This window comes from Ascaphus truei, chromosome 17, assembly GCF_040206685.1.
Source record: "Ascaphus truei isolate aAscTru1 chromosome 17, aAscTru1.hap1, whole genome shotgun sequence".
NCBI lineage: Eukaryota > Metazoa > Chordata > Amphibia > Anura > Ascaphidae > Ascaphus > Ascaphus truei.
The window spans coordinates 22,691,821-22,717,744 of record NC_134499.1 but is presented as its reverse complement, the minus strand read 5'-3'; the positions used below and the strand labels follow the sequence as shown (position 1 = coordinate 22,717,744).

The 25,924-nt window shown below is 47.9% G+C and overlaps 1 protein-coding gene and 1 long non-coding RNA gene across 3 annotated transcripts in view; one reads left to right on the top strand and one right to left on the bottom strand.

Moving 5' to 3' along the window:
* The first annotated feature begins 4,011 nt into the window (after window positions 1-4,011).
* On the top strand, window positions 4,012-19,062 carry LOC142468127 (uncharacterized). The gene is made up of 3 exons (XR_012788586.1): window positions 4,012-4,062; window positions 17,066-17,294; window positions 18,651-19,062. It is a non-coding gene; the product is annotated as an uncharacterized LOC142468127 (long non-coding RNA).
* LOC142468125 (monocarboxylate transporter 2-like) overlaps window positions 17,375-25,924 on the bottom strand; it is a 28,133-nt gene continuing 19,583 nt past the window's right edge. For both annotated transcript variants that reach the window (XM_075574276.1, XM_075574277.1), the window contains exons 4-5: window positions 23,937-24,800; window positions 17,375-20,948 (exon numbers count right to left, since the gene is read on the bottom strand). In XM_075574276.1, the coding sequence (XP_075430391.1) occupies window positions 20,626-20,948; window positions 23,937-24,800 (1,187 nt within the window). In that variant the 3' untranslated portion in view covers window positions 17,375-20,625. The remainder of the gene's footprint in view (window positions 20,949-23,936; window positions 24,801-25,924) is intronic.

Sequence of the window (25,924 nt, the reverse complement as noted above, 5' to 3'; positions counted from 1 at the left end):
GGAGAGACACGCTACTCCCCCCCTCCCTCCACAGGCTCGGGCTGCAGGAGGGAGCTGCTGCGGGCTGCCGGAAGGTAAGCAGCTCCCTCCCCCTTCCCCCACAAATGCCCTCCTCACACGCTGACACACACACACACACACACTACCTTGTGTAGGAAGCTGTCTGACAGCTCCCGCTCCCGCCCCTGATTGGCTCATCAGCGCACCTCGTGACGCGTCACCGCTCGGGATCACAACTTTCTTGCATCCACTGGCGGCTGACGCGTCACAGTGCGTAGTGAGCCAGCAGCGAGGGGGGACTGGGACCGGCTCGGGAGGATTCCCCTGCTGGTGGGGAGCGCTCACGCGGCCGCCCGTGCCGCCGGGCGCAGCGGGTCCCAGCCCTTACAATTCAAGGCGAGTTTACAAGCCAAGTAATATTTCCTAGTATGAGGCTCAGTGGTTGGAAGACCGTCAGGTAAGAGATCCACCTTTTGTCTCCCAACCACTGAGTACCATACTAGGCAAAACCAGGACGGGAAGTGGTCACAAGCGTACAGTACAGGAGCTGAATTATAGAAACATTGTCCCATCTCAAAAAAAGATCAGAGGGTAAATCCACTGCTTTACAGAAACGTGCTGTACAAACAAAATCAGATAATGATAATCAAATGGTTTGTACAATTTGAAAAAGATAAGAGTCCTCCAAAAAATATTTCCATGATTTTAGTTACAAACACGGACCTCAAAAATTTGAAGGGAGTCTCACTGATTTTGAACAAAATTGTTCTCATGGGCTGATAGAAGTCAACCCTCTTCTATAAAAGTGGCAATTTTGGTCGCGTTTGACATCTCTGTAAATATTGGCATAAAATGTCATTTCTAGTGTATCTCTTTAGTTCTTTTGGTGCGCAATTTTTTTGAAAGGGCCTTCTAAAAAAACAAACATTAAATAAGTGTTGTTTCCACCGGGGTCCCCATGTGTGTTGCCCCCCCCCCCCTCACAGTCCCCCCACTCATCCTCACACTACCCCCCTTATTGTCCTCCTCTCTTCTCCCATGTCGCACTCTGTTTCTTACTGTTTCTCCCTCCCCACTCATACAACCCACTCCTCACTCAATTCCACACACACAAAATGCCCACCCCCTATACATACACACATACAATTCCTGCCCCCTATATTTATTCTCTCTCCACACACACACACACGAACACAATTCCCCTCCATATACACACATACAATTATATATATCACACTTTCACCCCACCCCCTGGGAGATGTGTGGCTACGGTGTGTGTGGTGTCGTGCGATACCTGTGGCTCACAGGAATCCTGACCCTCCGCTGCTGGGAACCTGGGGTGCACCTGAGTGATGCTCGGTAGCGCATCCACCTGTGCGAGATTCTATTATGTAGAATAACCCCGTTATAGGACACATAAGGAATACACACTCGTATATGATAATGGTTTTACTGCAGGCAACCAAAAGATAAGATAACACACATAAATACAGTCCCACCAACCGGGCCAAGCATGGGCGTACCCTCCAATACTTTGTTCCCCTCCCTGGAGTCGCAGTCCCCAAAGTACTGAGTGGCCCTTGGGCACCCAACCACCCTGGCGTCCTCAAAGTAATACCCAGCGCAATGTGTGGTATAGCGCTGTCCACTAAAGTGTTGGTTGGTGCACGTGCAAAGTTGTGTACCTGCTGGGTAATCCCACACCCGGGTGTGCTGATGTTGCAATGATGGAATCCATGAATCCTAGCATGTCCACCACGAAGCCTCCGCCTCTACGTTGGGTGGGTCCCGCGTGGATGGTACCACCTTTAAGAGTCTCTGTGGTAGCAGATGGGTGATCTGGTCCCAGATCACCAGAGACAGGGTGCAGCCACATCCTGGCTTTTTCCCTATGGTTTGGTTCTACAGGGGCAGTGCCCCTATTTATGGGCCTGTCCCTGCAGCAACCACAAACTACACAGGTGAGTCGGGGCCAAGCTGGGGCCTACCAGGGGATATCTGGCCTAGTGCAGGTGCCACAGACACCTGCACATACAACCTACCCCTTCCTTGTCCCAGCTCCGACTGGCGTGGCTGCAGCGAGCGAAAATTTATCTATCTCTCTGCAGGAGGAAAGCTGCAGCCCTATTGCCTGAACTGGGCCACACGGCCTATGCAGAGGCTCATGGGACATGTAGTCCCTGCTGGGAGCTCTTTCCCATTGACCGCCACTCTCCAACACCTCATTGCGCATGCGAGACTGAACTGCGCATGCCTAACTAAGATGGCGGCGCTCTTCCCGACGTCCTGCCAAGAAGCTCCGGCGACACGGTCGCCCCTGCAACCGCCCGCAACTCTCCCGACCGCAGCGGAGGTGAGCTAAAGGGAGGGGACGTGAAGAGAGCCCAGAGGGGGGGGGGGGACCTGGGCTACATATAGATACACACACACAATTCCTCCCCCCTATATATATACACACACACACATCCTCACCCCTATATACACACACACACACACACACAATTCCTCCCCATATAGATATACATACATACACACACACACTTACCTGGGGAGGCATAAGGCTGCATCGAGGTAGCTGCTGAGTACTGAGCCATGCGGAGGCGGGGAATCAGACAGCGGGAGGAGGAATTCCCTGTTTGCAGTCAAGACCCCGCCCCCAGAGCAAGCAGAGGCAGCAACCATTACAGTGCCAGCCAGGCAGGGCCCCTCTGCTCTCTTCCCCCACCCCCCTCCCCCATGCATTGCGGGATTTAGCGGCACAATAGTTACGTCACTGTGGGCAGCAAAACTATCATTATTTATGTACCACCTTCACAGAGGACCTGTATAAATCCTGCTAAATAAGAATCAAGTCTCTATGGCAATCCCCGTCTGACAATATAAAATTATGTTGACAAAGTCTTAAAATTACTGTAAATTGCAGGTCGTTTCAGCCGAAAAGGAGATAATATGCATTCTATTGGGGAAGGTTAAGTACAGTGCTAAAAGGTAGACTGGAGTAATAGAGCAGAGAATTGCTATCTGTAGGAATCCATCATGAACCAATAAATCTGTTCAGACCAATAGCTTATCCATGTGTGTGCAGAAATAATGTTACAGGACGGGTACACTATGATTCTGATACACCCTTCCCAGTAGTTATATACAGTATGTGTATCTGATCAACCACCATGGAAACACAGTTACATAGTAGATGAGGCTGAAAAAAGACATATGTCCATCAAGTCCAACCTATGCTAAATTTAGACGACAGATACTTTATCCTTTATTTGTATTTACAGTATATTGATCCAGAGGAAGGCAAACAAAAAACCCCAGTGACATATCATCTAAGGTTAAGGCCCCGCTGCACGCGCCCGCATGGCCACCTTGCTTGCCGGCGGCGCGTGCAAGTCACTGCACCGCGATCTGCAATAAACTTTTTTTGACGCGGGGGGCGTGGCCAAAATGGGTCGGGTGGGCACAACAATGACGTGGGGGGGCGAGGCCATCACACTTTCTGTGCCAGAGGTTCCCAGCCCCCCCTGCCTCCCCCCTCTCCCTGTGCATCTGCTGCTGCCTCTCCTCCCGGGGCCGACAAGCTCAGCAGCCGGAGCTGGCTGCAACCTTAACCCGGGGACAGAGCCCTATTGATTCCGGGCACAGCAGCTGCCTGCATGCAAGTCCCCAGCAGTAGGCAGGGGCAGCCTGCGAAATGGGCACCAGAGGGGGGGGGGGGTGAATAGCTATGCTCAAGGGATCCTACATACAACAAATATATATCATCTATTTACACAGCATTATAAACTTAGGTGAACTTGTTTACCCACTTAGGACATTAGCATTCTATTCAATGATCTGTACAGCGCCCCAGCACGGCTGCCATACACACTCACAGACTTCCCTCCCAAGCCGCCTCCTTCCCATTGCTCCAGACAGCTCCCCTCCTGCCCAGCTCACTGTCACACTACGTGACGCGTCACCGCTCCAAAACACCAGAGGCTTGTAGCTCTGGCCGGCTGACGCATCACAGCACGTAGTGAGCCACGTCGGAAGGAGGCAGCGGGGACCACCAGACTGGAGGTAAGGGGCTGGTGGCCCGCGCTCACACGGCCGCACGTGCCGCCGACCACAGTGGGTCCTCAACCTAAGGATATCTCATAAGGGGGAAAATACATTCCTTCCTGACTCCAAGAATTGGCAATCAGATTACTCCTTGAATCAACATCCTTCCCATGTTTACATATTTGGTGTATCCCTGTATACCTTTCCTTTTAAATAGGTTTCTAACCTTTTTTTTTTTTTTAAAGTTATCTATTGTATCTTCCATCAATCTCCATGGATAATGAACCCAACCCCCATGTCATTTGTACTGCCCTAAGGATGAATAGTTATTTTGAAAGCTCTTTGTATTGTCACCGAATATATTTGTATATAGTTATCATATCCGCTCTTAGATGCCTCTTTTGTAATACAGGAGGGCCCCGGGTTCCGTTCCAGGGGCCCGCCGTATAGTGAAAATCGCCGGAAAGCGGATCCGGCGATTTTCACTGATTTTGCATGCGCAAACGGCATTTTTGCCATTCTACGCATGCGCGACCTATGGTCTGCGCGCGCAAACTACAGTATGCGCGCGCAAACTACGGTCTGCGCATGCGCGCCGGGCACACCTGCCCGTTCTGCACATGCGCGACTGAGGATCCAAGGTGGCGGCCCCCTTCTCGGTGCCTCCGTATCGGCAGATCGCCGAAAAGCGGGGCGCCGAGAAGTGGGGCCCTGCTGTATAAACAAATCTAATTTAGCTAGCCTCTCCTCATAAATCAGATTTTATATCCCCTTAATTAATTTGGTGTTTTTTCTCTGCACTTTTTGGCGTTTCATAATGTCTTTATTTATGGATTGTTACTCAAAACTGTACTCCATATTCAATGTGTGGTATCAGTAATGCTTTATAGAGGGACATAATTATGTTTACTTCCCTTCCATCCATTCCTCCTTTAATGCAAGATAAGATCTTGTTTGCCTTTGCAGCTACTGCATGACTTTGTTATTATTGCTAAGGCTTCCGTCGACAAACACTCCTAAATCCTTCTCCATCAAGGATTCACCTAATCTATCCCCATTTAATTTGTAAGTTTTCTGTTTATTCTTGATTCCTAAATGCATAAAATTACATTTATCTGCATTAAACCTCATCTGTCATTTACCTGCCCAAGTTTCCAGTCTATCCTAGTCCTTTTGGAGAGAAACTACATCCTGCTCTTATTGAAGTGAAACTTCTTTAGCGGCACCTGCCACATGAGCAAAATTCAGTGGCAGTGAATGGAGTTGGTGGTGACGGAAGTGGTGTCACTGCTGCAGAAGAGACTGAAAGGGGAGTCAGGGCCTAGCTGGTGCCTAATAGGGGGTATCTGGCCTAGTGGAGGTGCCACAGACACCTGCACACTTAATTAACCTACCCCTTTCTTGTGCCAGCTCTGACTAGCGTAGCTTGTAGCGCGCCAAATGTATCAATAGCAAGTTGGAGGGAAGCTGCAAGCCCTATTGGCTGTTGGGCACCATGTGTCCCTGCCCAGTGGCTCATGCATAGAGCCTTCCCCTATTGGCTACCGCGCTGTCACGCTTGTGCTCGCCACAAACCTGGGTTGGACCGCGAGGCTGAGGTGGGGTTGTAAAAGCACCGACCTTAGACCGCGCAGGCTGATCAGGATTGCGCAGTTCGTAGTCATACATAGCAGGGTCGGGACTGGAGAAGGCAGCATCGTCGCTGGACAAGCCAGGGTCAGGACTGGAGACATCAGGGTAAACGTTGTTCAAGCAGGAGTTCGGCAACAGGTAGTCAGGAGTTCCCCGCTTCAGCTTAGGAGTGCGGGAGTGGACTCTGCGCGTGCGGCGACCATGGCCCATGGTACTGGTCTCAGGAAAGGGTAGGCAGACCAGAGTGGGCACACCGCCTGGCTGCACTGGTAAACCAGTGCTACAGCGCCAGAGTCCTGAGCGGGCTGGAGAATCCTCCGCTACAGCACAGGAAAAGACCTCTGCGTGAAAATAGCAGCAGGCCTCAGGAAACCAGGAAGCTGAAGTACGCTGGGGACCAATGCTTCAGCACAGGAACAAGAACTAGGACAAACAGAGTAGTAACGAGATAACAAGCCAGGGGCTCGTGGCTGAACACTCGGTGACATCCAGGAAGGACTATGCTCGGCAGGGAGCATTGTGGGAAGGCAGTACTTAAAGGTCAGTGAACCAATAGCAGAAGGGGTGTGTGACAGCATTGCCTCAATGAGTGAATCCAGGCTGCAGTAAATATCAGGAGAAGTGTTCCAGGACTGCACAGGTCTGTAAGGCAAGGTAAACAGTAAACTGATGTGTGGATTCCTTACAGTACCCCCCCCCCCTTCACGCGAGACCTCCGGGCGAACAAGACCACTCAGAGTTGGGGGACCTGGAATTGTTCCTGAACTGTCTAGGATTGGGGGTAGAGTCGTGGTCCAGAGACTCGTGGTCACACCTTTGTGAACCCCCACCCCCCCGTGAGAACTGCGGCCAGACAGGCCCATCCATGGGTCTCGGGGACATTGAGTTGTTTCGAACGTTTTTTAGGCGGAAAGGGGATCCGTAAACGAGCAGTTCCTTGGTGAGTACTGTTCTAGGATATGAGCGTGGTGGTAGAGACATCATTGGTACGTGGCTCGCCACGCGAAATGGCTTGGGAATCCAAGGCTGTGAAGAACCAGGGGGTTCTGGAGCAGAAATGGCAGAAGAACCCCCACTGGGAACCCAGTCTTTAGTAATGGGACCAGAATTTAGGATAAGCGGCTTCGATAGTTGATCGAATATACCAGGGCGACCTTTGGGACAGACAAAGTCTTGGCTGACCTCTGCATGTAGGAATTTTAGGGGGTTTTCTCCTCCAGAGGTCTCCTAGGTAGTGGTCAGCGAAGGTATAGGGTGGGTGGGAGCATTTCCAGGTATTGGTATGGAAGGTAACAAGGCAAGCAGTTAACCAGGCATAGAGACCGAAATCTTGGGATACGTGCAGAGTATTTCCAACACAGAGGAAATGACAGGGGCAACAGAAGGTTCCGAGGGGGAAAACCATGGTTTCGCAGAGGCAGAGAAGCAATCAGCAGTAGAGCTCCCAAATACTGGGGAACCCACAGTGGGAGATAGTATAGTCTGGGGATTAGGAATAGGCTTTGGGGTTTTAATATCAGGAGCTTGAGAAAAAGGCAGAGCAAGGGTAGCGGCGGGAGGGAAGCTAACATCAGAAGCTGACGTCTGTACTTCAGTGACAGGGACCTGAGAGACAACAAGCAACAAGTAGGAACTATGGAAACTCTTAATGGCAGACACCTTAGGAGCACAAGGAGTCTTATCCAAAACTGCAAGGGCAGGAAAACTAAATAGCTCAGATTTAAATACCAGGACTAGTAATATAGGCACGGTGGTCTCAGACTGTACTAAGGGAGTAACAGATATGCTGATCTCTGGAGGGTTAGCATGGGCAGAGAAATCAGGGGAACTAACAGCAAGGACTTCCTCTATAGAAAGAGATTCTGAAGGGAGGTTTTTACTTCTCGGAGTGTCAGGACCGGCAAGGCAAATTTCAAAGAGAGGGAAAACTGTGTGCAGGCTTCTAGCTAGCACATATGAAAAAGCGTCACTTTTGAGTGAAAGCAGTGTGTCAGCAAATATTCCTGGGAACACAACATGAACCCCAGGAGGGGCATACTGACCACTGTACGCTTTTAACCCTAAGCTTTGAGAAGGGGAGAACACAGACAGTACACGGGAGGTAATCATAACTGTACTGGTCTCTGAAGTGGGTATTTGATAAGGAGTGTCTGGGAAACCAGAAATGACTGCAGATTCCACGACGTGGGGAGTATGCGCTGAAGCAGGGGTCATCACTCTCTGGGTGACAGACTGGTTCAGCCACATACCTGGGAATGGGAACTCTGCGACCAAGCTTAGGGAAAAACTTAGTAACTGAATACATTTAACTGGAATCAGAACTTTAGCCGAAGTTTCAGGGGGCACAGCAGCTGAAACTTGAGCTGAAGCAGATGCTTTAAAGCAAAGACTAACTAAGGACTCTGCAACATTAGGGTATTCATTCAATGCAACCTCTGCTGTCGGACCTGGGGAATCATTCTCTGAGGTTAGAAAGGAGGCATTAACTTGGAGGCAGCACGAATTTACAGGGGTTAATGCAGATAGTACCTGAGAGTAAAAAATAGGGAGCTTTTCCTCTGTAATGGGAGATACAAGGGATTTCTCTTCTGGAGCTAGGGACATGACCTTGGCTGGCGAAGAACAGGGAGTTAACAAAGGAGGCTCATAGGGGTGACCTGCAGGGGTTAATACAGGAATGACAATGGGAACAGCACTTAGGAATTCAAAGTTAGTATGTGGAGGTAGAAGGGATTCCTTCTCTGACGGGAAGGGCGCACAGGACTGCCTAGCAGGGGTTAAAGCAGGAAAAACCTCAAGGGCTGGAATGGGAGATTCAGAGTTAGAAATAGAGGGAAAAAGGGATTCGTTCTCGGATACTAGAGCCTTATTGTTGGCTAGAGAAATATACGTATACTCCAGGGGAACCTCACAGGACTGATCAGCAGGGGTTAACATAGACATATCATTGGTGTCAGAGTACCCGGGCGTACAATCCTGTGACAGGGCAGCGTAGCTGGCCCAAGGGTGATCCATCTGTCCCATCTGGCGTGAGAGTGTAAACCATCTTCCAGACTGGGACGTTTTTTCCCACAGGGTCAGGTTTTCAGGCCGGGACAGGTTTTTAGACAGGGACCAGTTCTCAGAAAGGGGAAGTTTTTCAGACTGGGACAGGTTTTCAGACTGGGACAGGTTTTCAGACTGGGACCGGCTTTCAGACAGTTAGGTTAAATCAGGACTAGGGATCGTGGCAGCTTCTACGTTAGGGGGCTGTGATTGTGGGTCAGTTTGGTTATTTCCTGGAGAGGGAGATACGTCCCCAGGTTTAGCGACAGGACTGGCAGCATAGAAATTGTGATTAGAAAGTGCGTAGGCAGCGAGAAGAGGATCCCGCTCACTTATGATTAAGTCAAAATCTTGGTAACACACACAGGCAGCATCTAGAATCTGATCTAGAGTCTTTTGTTCTGAGGAGGAAAAAACCCGGGACCGTTGGGAGAGCAGGGCCTGTTGAGACTTTCTTTCCTCTCTAACTTGCTGAGATCTAGTAAGGAGGTCTTTGCGAATCAGTCTTTCCTGAGGGGTTAAACCTACATACAAGAACGCACTCTCAGGCGGAGGCAGTCTCTCAAACAGGTATGGTCTTCCAAACAGGGACTGTTACAGACTGGGACCGGTTTTCAGAGGGGAACCGGCCTAGCCCCACCTCAGCGGGGTCTGAGTTTGTGGGGCCGAGCATACTGTCACGCTTGTGCTCGCCACAAACCTGGGTCGGACCGCGAGGCTGAGGTGGGGTTGTAAAAGCACCGAACTTAGACCGCGCAGGCTGATCCGGATTGCGCAGTTCGTAGTCATACATAGCAGGGTCGGGACTGGAGAAGGCAGCATCGTCGCTGGACAAGCCAGGGTCAGGACTGGAGACATCAGGGTAAACGTTGTTCAAGCAGGAGTTCGGCAACAGGTAGTCAGGAGTTCCCCGCTTCAGCTTAGGAGTGCGGGAGTGGACTCTGCGCGTGCGGCGACCATGGCCCATGGTACTGGTCTCAGGAAAGGGTAGGCAGACCAGAGTGGGCACACCGCCTGGCTACACTGGTAAACCAGTGCTACAGCGCCAGAGTCCTGAGCGGGCTGGAGAATCCTCCGCTACAGCACAGGAAAAGACCTCTGCGTGAAAATAGCAGCATGCCTCAGGAAACCAGGAAGCTGAAGTACGCTGGGCATCAATGCTTCAGCACAGGAACAGACCTCTGCGTGAAAATAGCAGCAGGCATCAGGAAACCAGGAAGCTGAAGTACACTGGGGATCAATGCTTCAGCACAGGAACAAGAACTAGGACAAACAGAGTAGTAACGAGATAACAAGCCAGGGCTCGTGGCTGAACACTCGGTGACATCCAGGAAGGACTATGCTCGGCAGGGAGCATTGTGGGGAAGGCAGTACTTAAAGGTCAGTGAACCAATAGCAGAAGGGGCGTGTGACAGCATTGCCTCAATGAGTGAATCCAGGCTGCAGTAAATATCAGGAGAAGTGTTCCATGACAGCACAGGTCTGTAAGGCAAGGTAAACAGTAAACTGAGGTGTGGATTCCTTACATGCGCACGCACTTGCCCTGTGCATGCGTGGCATCTCGCACATGCGCAATCGCATTCAAGATGCGCTCGCCTCTCCTGCAGCCGCGCACCGTTCGTAACACTCCAGGCACTTGCTGAGCGTCCCCACAGCCCTCTGCAGCTACCTGAGGTAAGGGAAACCCCAGAGGGAGACCTGGCCACATATTTATTAGGTAAGGGTAAACACTGATAAGTTTGCTTTTCTAACAATGTTTTAAGACTCCCCATTTATCCCTGCTAAAATATCATCCCAATTTATTCTTTGCAGATTATTCCTCAGTTTATTTAAATCTACCTTTCTAAAATGTAAAGTCTTTGTTCAACCCATGTAATGTGGTTTTTGATCATTTATTTCAATTGACACCATGTTATGATCACTGTTTCCCAAATGGAGGTATAAAGTACTGTTATGGAAAAGTATTAGGAAATATCTGACTGTTTTACTCCAGTTTATTTCAAGGGTAAATAATTAGGTCGACCCAACCAGAAACTGCACAAACACACACATATTATTAATATTCAGGACCGCAGAATCCCAATGGAAGGATCACCATGCACAATATATCCTGTGTTTTGCATGTACTGTAACTAGTAATAAATAACTTATTGCAATTTAAAGCTGCAACATACTGTAGATAGAATTCCAAAGGCTACACCATGATTCCTTTGAGACTTTCACATATTATTTAGCAAAAAAGAGACACTTTGATTTGTTCGAAAACGTATTTGCCAAGAGTACTCATTCACGTAAAACTACAAGGAACATATGGAAGTGCGACCCTGGATGTCAATGCCTGCGGCAGGTATTGCCTGAGACTTGTTTCAGCCTCATATAGTCCTACTCTCAAAAAAGAGAGAGACCCACAGAAGGGACAAGAATGGCCTCTCACAAAAAGGGGGCCACACTGGAAATATAACCATATATAAATCCTTTTATTAGAATACATTATAAATAGACATGGGCGTTCGAATTACAGGAAAGTACACCAAAAAAGAAAACAAAACACACAGTTAAACGCATTTTTTAAAAAAACGTGTATATATATATATATATATATATATACAGTGTTCGACAATCCTATACATTTACACGCCCGTGGCGTGTAGATTTAACCCCCGGGCGAGTAAATATTGGCCCAAGCAGAACACGTGTTTTTTTTTTAATTTCCCTGCTCGCGCTGAAGAAAAAAAAATAATAAAAAAAACTCCCCCTACCTGACAGCTGATTGGCGCGCGCTCCCAGGCTTTGTGGGCGCGCGGCCAGGCTCTATATGAGCCCGCCCCCAACTGGCCGGACATCTATTGGAGGGTAAGTACTCGCCATGCTGCGGCCCCTCTGCTCCTTCCCTGCGATCCCCTGGTCCCCACATGACTCCCTACTCTCCACCGCGGCAGCGCTCCTGTCCCCTGCTCCTGTCCCCTGCTCCTGTCTCCTTCCCCTGTCCCCTGCTCCTGTCCCCTTCCCACCGATCGCTGCCTGGGGCGGGAGGTCCCTGCTGCTGCAGCCTGGTTGGCGTTCGGGAGCGGGCGTCTCGGCCCTCACCCCTCACCACGTGCCTCCCATGCGCCAGCTAGCTTCATGACGGCGAGGGTATGTCGGGCAGTGGCGGCCCCGGCGGGGCTGACTGTCCCCTGGAGCGCCCGCTGGGGAATACCTCGCCACGTGCCTCCCACCCACCCTGCTGATTGGGGGGGGATGTCGGCCTGCCTCCCCCCCCCCCACGAGCGGGAGATGGGCACGGTGGGTGGGGGAGGAGCGTGGTGCTGGTCGCGGCCTTTCTTCCCCTGTGTGTGTGTGTGTGGGAGAGTGTGTGTGTGTGTGTGTGTGTGTGTGTGAATGAGTGTGTATGGGAGTATGTGTATGTGTGTGATAGTCAGTCACCCCCCACCCACTCTGTGTATCTCCCACCGTATCTCCCACCGTTTCTTCTCCCCTCTCTCCCCTCTCTCCCCTCTCTCCCCTCTCTCCCCTCTCTCCCCTCTCTCCCCTCTCTCCCCTCTCTCCCCTCTCTCCCCTCTCTCCCCTCTCTCCCCTCTCTCCCCTCTCTCCCCTCTCTCACCTCTCTCCCATCTCTCCCCTCTCTCCCCTCTCTCCCCTCTCTCTCCCCTCCTCTCTCTCCCTCTCTCCCCTCTCTCCCCTCCTCCCCTATCTCTCCCTCTCTCTCCCTCTCTCTCCCTCTCTCTCCCTCTCTCTCCTCTCTCTCTCTCTCTCACTCTCTCTCTCTCTCTCTCTCTCTCTCTCTCAAAGGGCAGGGAGGGAGGGCAAAGGGCGGCAGGAGCGGCAAAGGGCGGGAAGGAAGGGAGGGGGCAAAGGCAGGCAGGGAGGGCAAAGGGCAGGCAGGGAGGGGCAAAGGGCCAGGCAGGGAGGGTGCAAAGGGCAGGCAGGGAGGGGCAAAGGAGGGGCAAGGGCAGGGGGGGCAAAGGGCAGGGAGGGGGGGGGGCAGAAAGGGAAGGGAGGGGGGGGGGGCAAGAGCAGGGAGGGGGGGAAGGGCAGGGAGGGGGGGGGCAAGTGCAGGGAGGGGGGGCAAAGGGCAGGAGGGGGGGGGGCAAGGGCAGGGAGGGGGTGGGGCAAAGGGCAGGGAGGGGGTGGGGCAAAGGGCAGGAGGGGGTGGGGCAAAGGGCACACATTCCCTTGCGTTTCCTCACCTTGCACCCGGCCGTGCTCTTCCTCTTCCTCTGGGTACCGGCCGCTCCTCCTCCACCTCGGGCTCCTCAGCGGTGTCCGTGACCCCTGGCGAGGCTGAGACGCTCCGGTGAGGAGGTGCTGTGCCCCGCTGTTGAACATGCCCTTCACGGGAGAGGCGGAGAGAGCCGAGGAGCGCTCTTGGGGATGGGGTGCTGGGGAGCGGCCTATGTGAAGTGAGAGCCTGTGGGGGGGGGGGGATTTGAGTGGAAGCGGTTGTGTGTGAGGGAGAGCGCCGGGGAAGGGTGAAAGCCGGGGGAGGTGAGAGCCGGGGGGGTGAGGTGAGAGCCGGGGAAGGGTGAGAGCCGGGGGGAGGTGAGAGCCGGGGAAGGGTGAGAGCCGGGGAAGGGTGAGAGCCAGGTGGAGGTGAGAGCCGGGGAGGTGAGAGGCCGGGGGAAGGGAGCGGCCTGTGGAGGTGAGAGCCGGGGAAGGAGCGGCCTGTGGGAGGAGAGAGCAGGAGAGAGCGTGCTCTGGGGGGCCAATGAGAGCCGTGGGGGGGTGGGACACAGGGTGGGCAGACACACCAGCCAATGAGAGCCGTGGAGGGCGGACCAATCAAATGGTCTCCAGACACTCACACTCCAAGATTTCAAAAAAATATATATACATGACAATATGGGCGCGACCACGTAAAATGTGTATAGTGGGCCACTAATAGAACGAGCTAATCAAGTGTAGCACTAGTTCCCCCTGCCAGGAAGATCAGGCCACTACTCTGCATTATGTCCCGAACAAGGTCAATCGATGGCCTTGATACAGTGCTTATCAGCACTTCTCATGCGATAGCAGGTGCGGTTGCATCTTGAGCGGGAACCATCCCGGGGGTACCCTGCTAGCAAACAACTGGGAACTCTCTGGCTGGATACGGCGAGTGCCCCCATTCACTTCTCTTTCAGCGGGTTTCCCAGCCATATTTTGCCACCCCAGTTGCTCATCTCAGCAGAGCCTCCAAATGAATGCACCTGTTCCCCACTGCCATGGAAGATCCGGACACTACGTGGTTACTGTCCCCGGTGCTGTAGCTCACATGCTGGTTCAGGAAGTCTGAGTAGCTCTGCAGTTGTAGCTTGGGAGCAGCAACAGGCAGGCTTTCCCCATCTCTTACTGTGCAGCGCCTCCATCCCATGAGGATCCTGCTGGATGCAGGATGGTCCCACAGGCAATATTCTCTCCAATAATCACACACCATAGTTGGTCCAACGGCACGTTTATTGTACAACAGCATGATTGTCCTCCAGCCTGTAGCAGACCCCAGGGTCTTGGGCCCCAATCTCCTTGACCCTCTTGTAGGGAAAATCCTATAATCAACCCCCTCAATTGGGGAGTGTCAGCTTTTATACCCGGGGGGAAAGGCTTGTAACTCCGCCCTATAACAGGGCTGGCATACATATGACCAGTCCAGTTTCCAACTTTATTTCCTGTTACATAAAGGCAATTTAAACTGCAACCAATCACTTTGCAGCTTCCTAATTTCCAGCGGGGACCACTGAATTTGACAGCCATTTTGTTTCCCTTTGAGAGAAATGTAAAACCAATAAGTTAACCGGTATCACGAAGCTGAAAATAGCACGGCTCAACTCTGGAGGACTCCCCGTTCCCATCCTGTTAAAAAATAAAAATAAAGGGTGGTAATAAAAACAAAGGTAGAGGGAATTACATTGCTGCTTCAAACATATTAATTTCTTTAATATAGAAACTACCCATAGCATAACAGGCAGGAAAAATATATTGACGATAGCACAAAAACCCAAGCACATTAAGTTTCATGTTTCTTATACTTTACCTACATCCGTAGAAACCATTAATAGGCCTGTATTGTGTATTGGGACTGTCCAATAATAAGAGGGATGATCTAACGAGATTATGAAGCAGCGTTTATGTTAAACCCACAAAATACTGTTCTACATCATTGGGACACTAATGCTAGGATGTATTTACTTTATAGCACATTTAATCCATCCATTTCTACCTCTAATAGCTTTGTTTACAATCAGTGGCATCCTGGGTTCTCTAGGTATTATGCTTATTACGTTTGTGTTACATTCCTGCTAGGCAGCATTTCTTGGAATGGGTAATTTTAATGGATGTGTTTGAGTAGGGAACCAGGGCACAAGAACCGGAACGGCTACTATTTGAATTCATTTCTAATCGTTGGCTTGAGAGCTCCAGAGCAATGTGCTACTGGTCCCACTGGCAGTGAAAGTATTAATGTCTTCTAGGTCTGGTTAAGGCTATTGCTGCTTCAGTCGAAGACCGAGCCACTGATTGAGCCACCTGTGCTGAAGCAGGGACCGATACAGCACCTGTGCTGAAGCTGGGATATCCTTCAAACTTGACCTGATGGGGGTGTGGGGGGGGGGGGGGTCTTGAGGATTGAGTTGAGCCCCACTGCTCTAGGTCGAGGCTATACTGTACTAGGCGCACGTGTGTAACAGAGCGCGTGGTGTCGCAGGCGCCTGCTGCATTGGCGATTTGTGGCCTAGGGGAGACGCGACGAGGAGTGGTTCGCCCTCGTTGCTGAACCGCGCACGTGACCCGGCTGTCACGCGACAAAACCAAATATTTTGTCTGCTCTAGGATCGGGAGCGCCGTTGTCTTCAGCGCAGCCAACTGACCAAGTTTATTTCCAGTGCTATCATTCTGCCAGGAGTGGGACAGCTGCTACATGCAGAGGACAGTAGTTTATTGTTCATTGTTGCCGTGCTATCTGTAACTGAACTTGTTAGCTGGGAATACCACTTACAGTACTGTATATAAAGCAGATTTCATTCAAATATATGGGGTTTGGGAGTAGCTTATTCAAGTTATGGTCTTCTAACTAAAGAGCCAGATGATTTTAAAATGCATTTTTATTTGTAAAGTTGTATTGAACATATAATATATTGTAACTTTTTTTTTTGTTTTTAATGCTGGAATGGAGGTTGGCAGCAGGGCCATGTGCTTATCTGTGACCACCCTAAGGCTACGGCCCCGCTGCCTGCGCTGCACGCGCGCCTGCGAGGCTGGCGGCACGTGCAGCCGAATTCTCCGGTCTGCAGTGAGCTGCGGGGGGGGGGGGAAACAGGGGGGGAAGTGACAGGGGCGCGGCCATGACGTCACCTGGCAGGCTCGTCCTCTTTGGCTGAACCGCCGGGGGGTGGCCTAGCGCTCCGTCACTAGGTCTGAACTGAATTTTCATGTATCCCTGAACAGCTGTCGGCTCAGCGCGGCGGCCACCCCTCGCAGTGGGCCCGGCCCCATTGAAGGGCGGCTCTTGTCCCCGCAGCGCCCGCCATAGCGAGCGCTGCAGCAGCCAGCGGGGATCAAGCCTAAGGAACGCAAGAAGAGGTCCTCTGGGCTTCCAGTGACATCTGCAGTTCTGTGAGAGCTTTAAACTTGATCTGCTGGTCTGAGCCTACAAGGGCTATGTATAATGATGCTCGTCTCCGATAGGAAGGGGATCCGCTGAGCTGAGGTAGGGGTATATGATCTCCGACCAGAGTCAGGGGACAGGAGTCCTGTTAAAGTAGTTGTAGTGGGGATCCAGGCAGAGGTCAAGGCAGGCGGCACAGGAGCGGTTGTTGGATTTACAGACTGGGGTCGGCAACAGGAACTAAGGCACAGGCACTAAACTCAAGGGGGCCAGGAACACATGGGATAGCATACCATGCTCGGGCAGGGGCTGGGAGTAATAGACTGCTATTTAAAGCTCTGCAACAGCTGCAGCCAATTACAAGTCGAGGAAGAGATTTGACAGGATCAAAGATGGCTGCAATGGAAGGGCAAGTTCCAGCAAAACCCAAGACATTGCATTATGCCAGTCTCAAAACAAAAAGTGGGATACAGAAGAGGTTACATTTAAATATAGTGCTTTGGCTATGCCCTTTGATTAGCTTATGGTTGCCGACCACAGATACAGATAGATATCTATCTATCACACCTCAAACATCTGGTAAGGGTATAATGTATATTAGTTAATTTCATGTCTTTCTTTGCACCATGTTCTCTTTAACAAGTCCGTACCATATGTGTGCAACTAACCTTCAGCTCTGGAGAGGGTAACAGAGGAACACCCAGTACTTTGATGCAGAGTTCCTCACGGCTCGGTTGTTTTAATAACTTTTTTCACCTAAACTAGGGGGTCCCCGGAACTCCTCTGTGGTCCCGCGAAGTCCCACCCGGTTCCCCTGCTATGGGACTGGCCAAAAAATGTGCAACATCGGACAGGAAAAGGCAGTGGGGTCAGTGGTGCAGATGACATTGTGACTTTTTATTGGCGACCCTACGGCCATTTTTGTAGTTTTGTGTCAAAAACGACATAAAATCCCCCACCCTTCTAACCATGGAGGAACTGCAGGGCCCCCACGGTAAGTACAAACAAAAATATATCCATTTTGGGGGTACTACCGCTTAAATTGAAAAAAAAAAGTCATTTATTACAGTACATCATAAAACATACGTATTTATTAGTAAAGTATTAATTATCATACATTACATAAACAGTATATTACAAAATAATCTGGCAGATTTAGACATGTTGCAGACAATACCTTTCACTGGACCATTATTGTAGCATTTTAACAGGCTCAGTGGCATCTATTAGAAATAAGATACAGTACCTCCAATGTTACAAATGATACAGCACCTCACTTTGCACCTTTTATAATATGTAGTCAAACAAACAAGAAATACATTTTGTTTTGAATGTGGCAGAGAACTGGACTTTTTCCTCGGGAAACCCCAGGAAATAGTAGCTCTCACTGGTGTCTAGTCACCAAAGTCAGGAATTAATTACTGAGCATTAAAGTAGCATAAACACCTTGCACTACATAGTTCTAGGATTGAAGCAGGGGATCCCCGGAGCTGGACTGTGTTAATTTCAGCTCCGAGGACCCCATGCTTTTCCAGATACCTCCATACAGGTGTCGGTATCTATTCAGCCAGGGAACTTGTGTGCCTAATGAAAAGGCGGTTTAAATGCTCCGTGGGTCAGTATGAAGCCATGATATTTCCTATTGGCCCGCATGACCTGCACATTTAAACTCCACAGGCACACCAGCACTCCCTACGGAGGTAAGCATCTCTGGAAGCAGGGGGCACCCGGAGCTAAAATTAACAGTTAAGCTCCGGAAACCCCCTGCTTTAATCCTAAAACATCAACAACAAAAAAGCTGTATTGCAAGGTGTTTTGCTGCACGAACTGTAAACATTAAGGTGGTTATAGATCCGTCTCCCAGCTGCACAAAGGGGCAATGCTGTTGCAAACAGCATCTTTCCTTTCAGCAGGATATTACATATATACTTCCTGATGCCTTGACAAAGCCGGTTGGGCACGAACCGGCTGTCGGCGTTATGCGAGACCACAACCACTGATCCCACAGGGGCTCTTTATTGTCGATGTGTATTTTGCTGTTCATGGGGCCTAAAATCTGGAAAGGTGACATTTACAGTATACTTGTTCCTGGCATTTTTAACATGGATTTTTACGCCTGTACCAAATAAATGTGTTTCTATGATCACACGAGTGGCCAGCGCTTTACTCTGTTTTAGAAACATACACCACACGTTTATTTTGACCAACTTTTTACATTTCAGCAGAATAACTTTGACAAAGAATGCAAACATCCAGCATTATACAATGAATAATCTCAGTGTTGATTGTTAATGTTGTGTCTCCACGCTGCAGGGTATGCCAATAACACTCTACTCATGTAAACCTCCAGGCTTCCTCCGAGAATACAACGCTGGATAATACCCATGAGTGCTCAATCATTACAGCAGTCAGTGTTGCAAACGTGCCACCTCACCCATGCAAAACTTAAGGAAGAATTTTGAGCCGTTCTTTCAGACACAGCCCTACTCAGACCGGTCTGTTCACACGTCACACAGATACCTGAAGATAATACTCCAGCCTCAATATACATATCCTCTCAAGACCTCATCCATGGATGAATACACCAGCTGCAGTATCCTACATTTTTAACAGCTCATTCACAGATGGACCTCATGTGCTCTGTATCTAACTCTCCCATCTTCAGTTTAGAGATCACATTTTACAAAGGAGACCTCTGCAGCATTGAAAGCTTATGCACAAGAAAACCTTTTACTATTGATATTGTGGTCCATTAAAAAGGTATTGCACCCAATGAAATGTTTGACTCTTTCTGGGACCAATACTGGTACTAATACAGGAGTAGCCAACTCTAGTCCTCAAGAGCTACCAATAGGTCAGGTGTTTCAGGATCTCCCTGCTTCAGCACCGGTGGCTCAGTTGGAGACTTAGCCACTGATTGAGCCACCTGTGCTGAAGTAGGGATATCCTGAACCCCTGACTTCTTGGTAGCTCGAAGACTGACTTCAATTTTAAAACATGCTATTTTGCCAATAGGACTCGCATATAACAGGGTGCATCATATTCTAATCCAGGGGGGCTCAACTCCAGTCCTCAAGACCCCCAACAGGTCAGGTTTTCAGGATATCCCAGCTCCAGCATAGGTTGCTCAATCAGAGGCTCAGTCGAAAACTGAGCCTCTGATTAAGCCATCTGTGCTGAAGCAGGGATATCCTGAAACATGACCTGTTGGGGGGGAGGGGGGGTTTGGGGATGGACGTTGGCACCCCTGTTTTAATCATTCCCCCTCTCTTTTTTTCTGCACCAAATATCCCCACCAGGTCTAGTTAATAATCTGCATCTGATATAAGAAATTGGTGCAGAGAATGTAAACCAGGGATGAACAACTCCAGTCCTCAAAGGCCACCAACAGGTCAGGTTTTCAGGATATCCCTGCTTCAGCACAGGTGGATCAATTGAAAAACGGAGCCACTGATTGTGTCACCTATGAAACAGGGACTGATTGAGCCCCCTGTGCTGAAGCAGGTACTGATTGAGCCACCTTTGCTGAAGCAGGGAAATCCTGAACACCTGGCCTGTTGGTAGCTCTTGAGGACTGGAGTTGGCCAGCCCATGTACTAGCACCTGTTAATAACCCATACTGCCCAATAGTTTAGTGCAATACATTGTGAATCTGAGCAGACCAGCTGCAAATAGAAAACAAATGAGAAATTATTCCTGTTTGACACTTTGCTTAGTGTGCAAACAGCTTTCAAATGCAATGGAAATTAACACAGATTAAAACAGTGATATGGGTGTAAAAATATTTTAAAAAAACAACAAAAAAACAGTGAAGTTACAATGGAATAAAACTCTGCTTAAGCAACATTTAAAAAAACATTTAGCATTCTGCCCAATGTAATGGTCAAATACAAATGATTAATAGCAGCACTGTTTTACTTTGGCAGTCTATTTCTAAGTTGATAAGCAAGTGGCACTGCAGCCTTAATTCGGATCATGACAGATGGATTTAGCAATCTTCTGATCCAGTTTTTGATCCACATTAAATGGATCCTTGCCTCAGCATTTCTTGCATTTAAATTTACGGCTTCATTTAACAGATGGGTACGGTGGTGTTTTTACCACTGTACTAAAATTGAAATATTCTCCAATTATCTTCCATTGTGATTTCATTTGACATCATTACATCATTTAAAAAACACATGTTAAATATAAAAACATTTAACTTGAGCCAAGAAGTAATGCATTTGTACATCTGTGCCCAGTGTGAAACATGAAGCGTTATTTCTTCTTCTTTGCCAAAGTTAGGACATTGACTACATCCAATAAAACATTAGAAATCATGTCTACTTATTCTCAGGTGCTGTGCTCACTTCAGAATCGGAACCATTTTCTTCTATATGCGCCTTTTCCGATACTGTTTCCATAGCGGTCATCCCGCTACCATTCTGCAATTTTTCTTTGTCTGCAACGTGTGTGCCCTCTTCCTTCGTAACGCCAACTCCTTCTCTCATTTCCATCTCTTTCCGTTGGCATTCCTTTTCCTCCTTCTCCAGCATACGGTAGTTGTAAAAGTTCATGATGAACAGAAAAAGGCCAGCAAACATCATGACCGCTCCACACTCGTAAAACATGAACTTGTAGTCTCCAAATGCATCCACGATAGCACCTGCGAATCACCAAGAATGGGCATGTTACAATTCTATGCTGTGGCTCTTACATTCAATCACCTTATCCATAATAAAAGCATTATTGAAACCTCTCATAATGGATGGATTCATAAATCCAACTGCTACTGGAACTAGAATATCCGAATTAAAATGTTGCATTTCAAAATAGGTTTGATCCCTAAAACAATTATCCATTACTGCATGTCTACCATAAGTTGCACTGGATACTAAAATGATTTAAATATCTGTTGCCTTTATATATTTAATTATGGGAATAATAGAATTATTGGCAGTCCATCACATATAAGACTACCCATACAGTACTCGTAGATATATTTTAGGAACCACATATGGGAATGTAGAACTAAATGCCTGGTAACATCACAGGAATGGCAAGATGAATGTGCAACTTCATACAGGACTTAGGTTTCACATTACAATTATGTATTTGACGTTTTATCCCATCATGACTGTTCTGTCTCTTCACTCCTCGTAATGAGGTTTTATTCTTTTTCTCTACCCTTCCAACTGCCTTTATGATTTATTTGTTTGTAATGTCTTCTGCTCCTTTAATCATTCTTTGTGTTACTTCTGCTTTATTCAAGTATACCCCTTGCTAAACAGGAAAAAGGCTTTCCGCGCTCAAGCTGTCCAAAACCATCTTATATGGTCAGTCTCCCTTTGCTGCTAGCTGTGTGGAAGCGCCTCCTCAAAAACGCTCCTAAAGGGGGCTCCAGAACGAGACCCCAGAAATAAAAACAAATATACACAAAGCGCACCGGAGGTTACTGAACAGCCAATATGGAAGAAGTGTAAAAAATTTAAAAAAATGTGTATCCCCGGGAAATAACACCTGCTATGTAAGCAATTGAATAGTAAAGAATATTTATTAATAATAAAAAGGTCTACCATACTGTAGATCACACACAAACACAAGACAAGAGGTGCAACGCCTGCTATGAAGCACCAGTGTGCACATGCACTAAACAAACACAGATGACAATACATACACAAACATGTAAAAAGACCAGTAGGTCACAATAGAACCTGACGAAGCCCGTTGTTGCGAAACGCGTAGAGGTCACGAGAGGTCACTCTACGCGTTTGCTGATTGGCTGGGGCTGGGGCAGAAGCAGAGACCAGGAAGCTCGCGCTGTGGTGTGATCTCTGCTACTGGTGTGGTCCGGACACTTGGTGTCAGTGCACGGTTCCAGCTCGCGTTTCTCTGGTGAGTGCCCGCCTACCCCCTTCAGCGTTTTGCCCGGCATTAGTATCCACACTACTTGGTACTATTTCGTATTCAGGGTGGTTCTATTGTGACCTAATGGTCTTTTTAAATGTTTGTGTATATACTGTCATCTGTGTTTGTTTAGTGCATGTGCACACTGGTGCTTCATAGCGAGAGTTGCACCGCTTGTCTTGTGTTTGTGTGTTGTCTATGGTAGACATTTTATTATCAATAAATATTCTTTACTATTCAATTGCTTACATAGCAGTTGTGATTATACAAGGAAATAAACATTTGTTGCATTTTTTTACACTTCTTCCATATTGGCTGTAGAATATATTGCACATATTTAAAAATGAGCATGTTGTCTCCTACATGTCGCCCTATTCTAGAGTCTGGATGGGAGTGACGGCATAGTTAGGTAAAACAAAGAATGTAGCATTATTTCCAGGCATCAACATTAAAGGCAGCTTAGTAAGTATGGGGTGAATATCATTTAGAAAACAGTTGGGGGAGAAGACGCTCGCTTTAGCTCTGGGGCTATTCAGAAATGGTAGGCATTCCTAGTTTTCACGGGAATCAATGTACTATAATTGAAGAATTTCCGACACACTCAATATGAACATCTGTTACACCGATGAAAATATATAGGTCTATACAATAGCATGATCCATATTGAGTGAGTCAGAACTTCTTCAGTGAAACTACCTGAATATCATTTAGGCTGTAATGAGCAGATCCGTTAGAATAATGGCAGTTACAAATAACGGCAAGCATTTTACGGGAGTGATTCATGGGTAACAGCATGTTATTATTTGCTTTAGTGAATACTGCATTATGATTAACAGGTACTGTATTAATTTAGGCTGACACTTTGTTAGATAGGACTGAATCTATCCCAAAGACTTTTCAACATACTGCAACTTGTGCAATTCCTGCAACAACAAAAAAAAGCCATGTTTGTCATTTGTTAAGTCAGGGGTGCACAAACTATTGGAGCTGTGCCCCCCCTGCTTGCTCCCCCCTTACATCGTGTTCAAGCGTCAAGACACCACGGGTCATGTGATGTCACGTCGTGACCCCGCACCGTCATTTGATGCTACATTGCCATGGCGAAGGGTCATGACGTCACGTCACATGGTCCCGCGGCGTTGCCATGGCGACGTGTCACACCACACATCTGAATCCCGGTAAGTGAGTTACAGAGGCCTCACGCGATCCCCCGGCATTTAATTTGAATGCCTTGGGGAAGAGCGCAGGGCCCCTGCTACCGCCCGTGCCTCCCCTGCAGGAATATCTCTCGCCCACCTGTGTTAAGTAATGGTATGAACTAATACTGTCGTTTTTCAGAAGTTCTGGAGGATTATAAAATGACAAGGAGGTCCAGAACAAAATGATGTTATTTTATATATTTAACAAGACTTAATATCATTATAGTGCATTAAAAGAATAAGTGTAGACATTTTAGAAACAATTTTAACACTTGCATCCTGTATTGTAGTTGCAGATGTAGCAGACGTTACCAGTCCCGCTAACGTGTTGCAATTAGTAGCTCTATTTAATGTGCTAGTTCACGTTACCGGAGGCCATAACGTCTGCTACATGTGCATGCTAAAAATTCCAGTTAGATGCTTGAGCAATGGCATTGAAATAAGCGAGGTTATCAGGAGTCCCTGATGTGTGTGTGTGGGGGGGGGGGACGGAGGGGGAAGGAGGCAGGCGAGGGGGCGGGGGGAATAGGGGCGGGGCACAAGCTTACCTCCGATTGGTGGACCCAAGAGAAGAGGAAAACACTCCACGATAGTAACGAGTCCAACCGCACTTGAGAACCGTTTGGCTCCCACAAGATCCATGAGAGTTTCAAAGAGCATTGCACATACCATTCCAAAAGCCAAACCAAAAAATACAGCGTATATTACCAAACCTGTATAGTCTGTGGCAAATGGACACATGAGATGACAGAATCCATTGAATGTAATGGCAAAGCTGAAGAAATACTGAATCCTGGGCCTTACCCACTTACTATTGGAAATGATCCCAGTGCTAGGCCTGGCAATCATATCGACTATGGCCAGAATTGATAACAGAAAGGCCGCCGAGTATTCATCAACACCGAGATGCTTTGCGTAAGGAGTCAAAAACACAATAGGAGCATAAAATGCAAAAAACATGATCACGTTTCCAACGAGGTAAATCAAGAAGCCTCTGTGCTTAAAAAGAGATAAATCAAGAACTTTATTAAATTTTTCCAGGCAACCTTCTTCCTTTTCACTTAAACTGGGGGATTGTAATTTTCCGGCTTCCACCAAGTTTTCTGTTATGGTTACTTTCTCAGGTTCTTGGGCTTGCTTCTTACTCTTCGGCTTTTTTGTTTTGATAGTCATGGGACCAATGGGTCTAAATAGAGCCCCCGCCACACAGCAGTTCAACAATAATGCTCCCAGTATGAAAAAACTGCCTCTCCATCCAAAGGTATCAAACAAATACTGATTCAAAGGTGCAAGCGTAGAGAGTACAACCGGACTTCCTGCCATGGCAAGGCCATTTGCGATCGGCCGTCGTTTCAGAAAATACTTCCCTATCACGATCACAGAGGGCTGAAGGTTCAGAGAAAAGCCGAATCCTATAGGAGAAAATGAGATGTTAGATTTCATAAACAACTTCTTCTAAGACAGGATCATAAGGACGGTCATCCTTAGAAAGGCACTATTACTGTTTGAGCCTTTCAAATAACATAAAAACAGTCAATATATATTGATATCCCTGAAATTATGAAGAACACTTATGAGCACGTTCACAGCCTGAGACAGGCCTCCAAGCCTGCCTTACCCCAAATTCTAATAAACAGTGATATGCTGCACACCATAAGCCATATATACATAACAGTATTACGGCTGGTTCAAAAGGGATACCTGTCACAATCATCCAAGCTTCAACTATGAAAAGAAGGATCCAGCGCTCAACGGGTTTTGCAAAAAAATTCCTTTTCACTTTCGACTAAGGTCGAAACGGTCGTTGTGTATGGCGCAATAAATTTGGAACTTTTGCAAAACCCGTGGAGTGCTCGATCCTTCTTTTCATAGTTACCCCAATTTCTCACACCATACCTTACTTCCACTGCAGCAAAGGATTCTGGGTAATAACATGCAACTGAGCACTTTTTGTTTATTATCCACTTTAACATGGATCTCTACAAGCTTATTCCCGAAATGGTATTTCATGGCTAATACCAACTTCAGGGCACAAGCATTCAAACGGTAATTAACTATAAACACATAATTTGAACTACAATGTTATGCAGGCATTCAAAGAAATGACCAAGATATTAATTGCAATACACGCAGTGTATAAACTGAAATATTTAATTCCAGAGTGGTGCTCTTATAAAGTCAGAATGGCTAACTATAACCAATTTGTTATAAGTGCACAATACTGGTACAAGTGGACAAATATTCTAATTACTGAACATATTGATCAAAAGATTAATAAAGTAACATTTGTTTTCCATCAAATAAACATTACTTTGTGAACCTCTGATTAGTAGGGAGAAGCTTTATAAAGTGGTGCAGCAGCAACAATCCACATTAATTAGAGCACTTTTGTGTGAACCATTTAAAATATATTTTTTTTGTTCCTGGTGCATGAATAGGGCCTGTCACATAGCAGGTACAGCAATAAGCCACTGAAAGGGTTAAAAGCAATATTTACATTGGGTGCAGCGTTTTTGCCCCAGGATCTCGCCAGTTG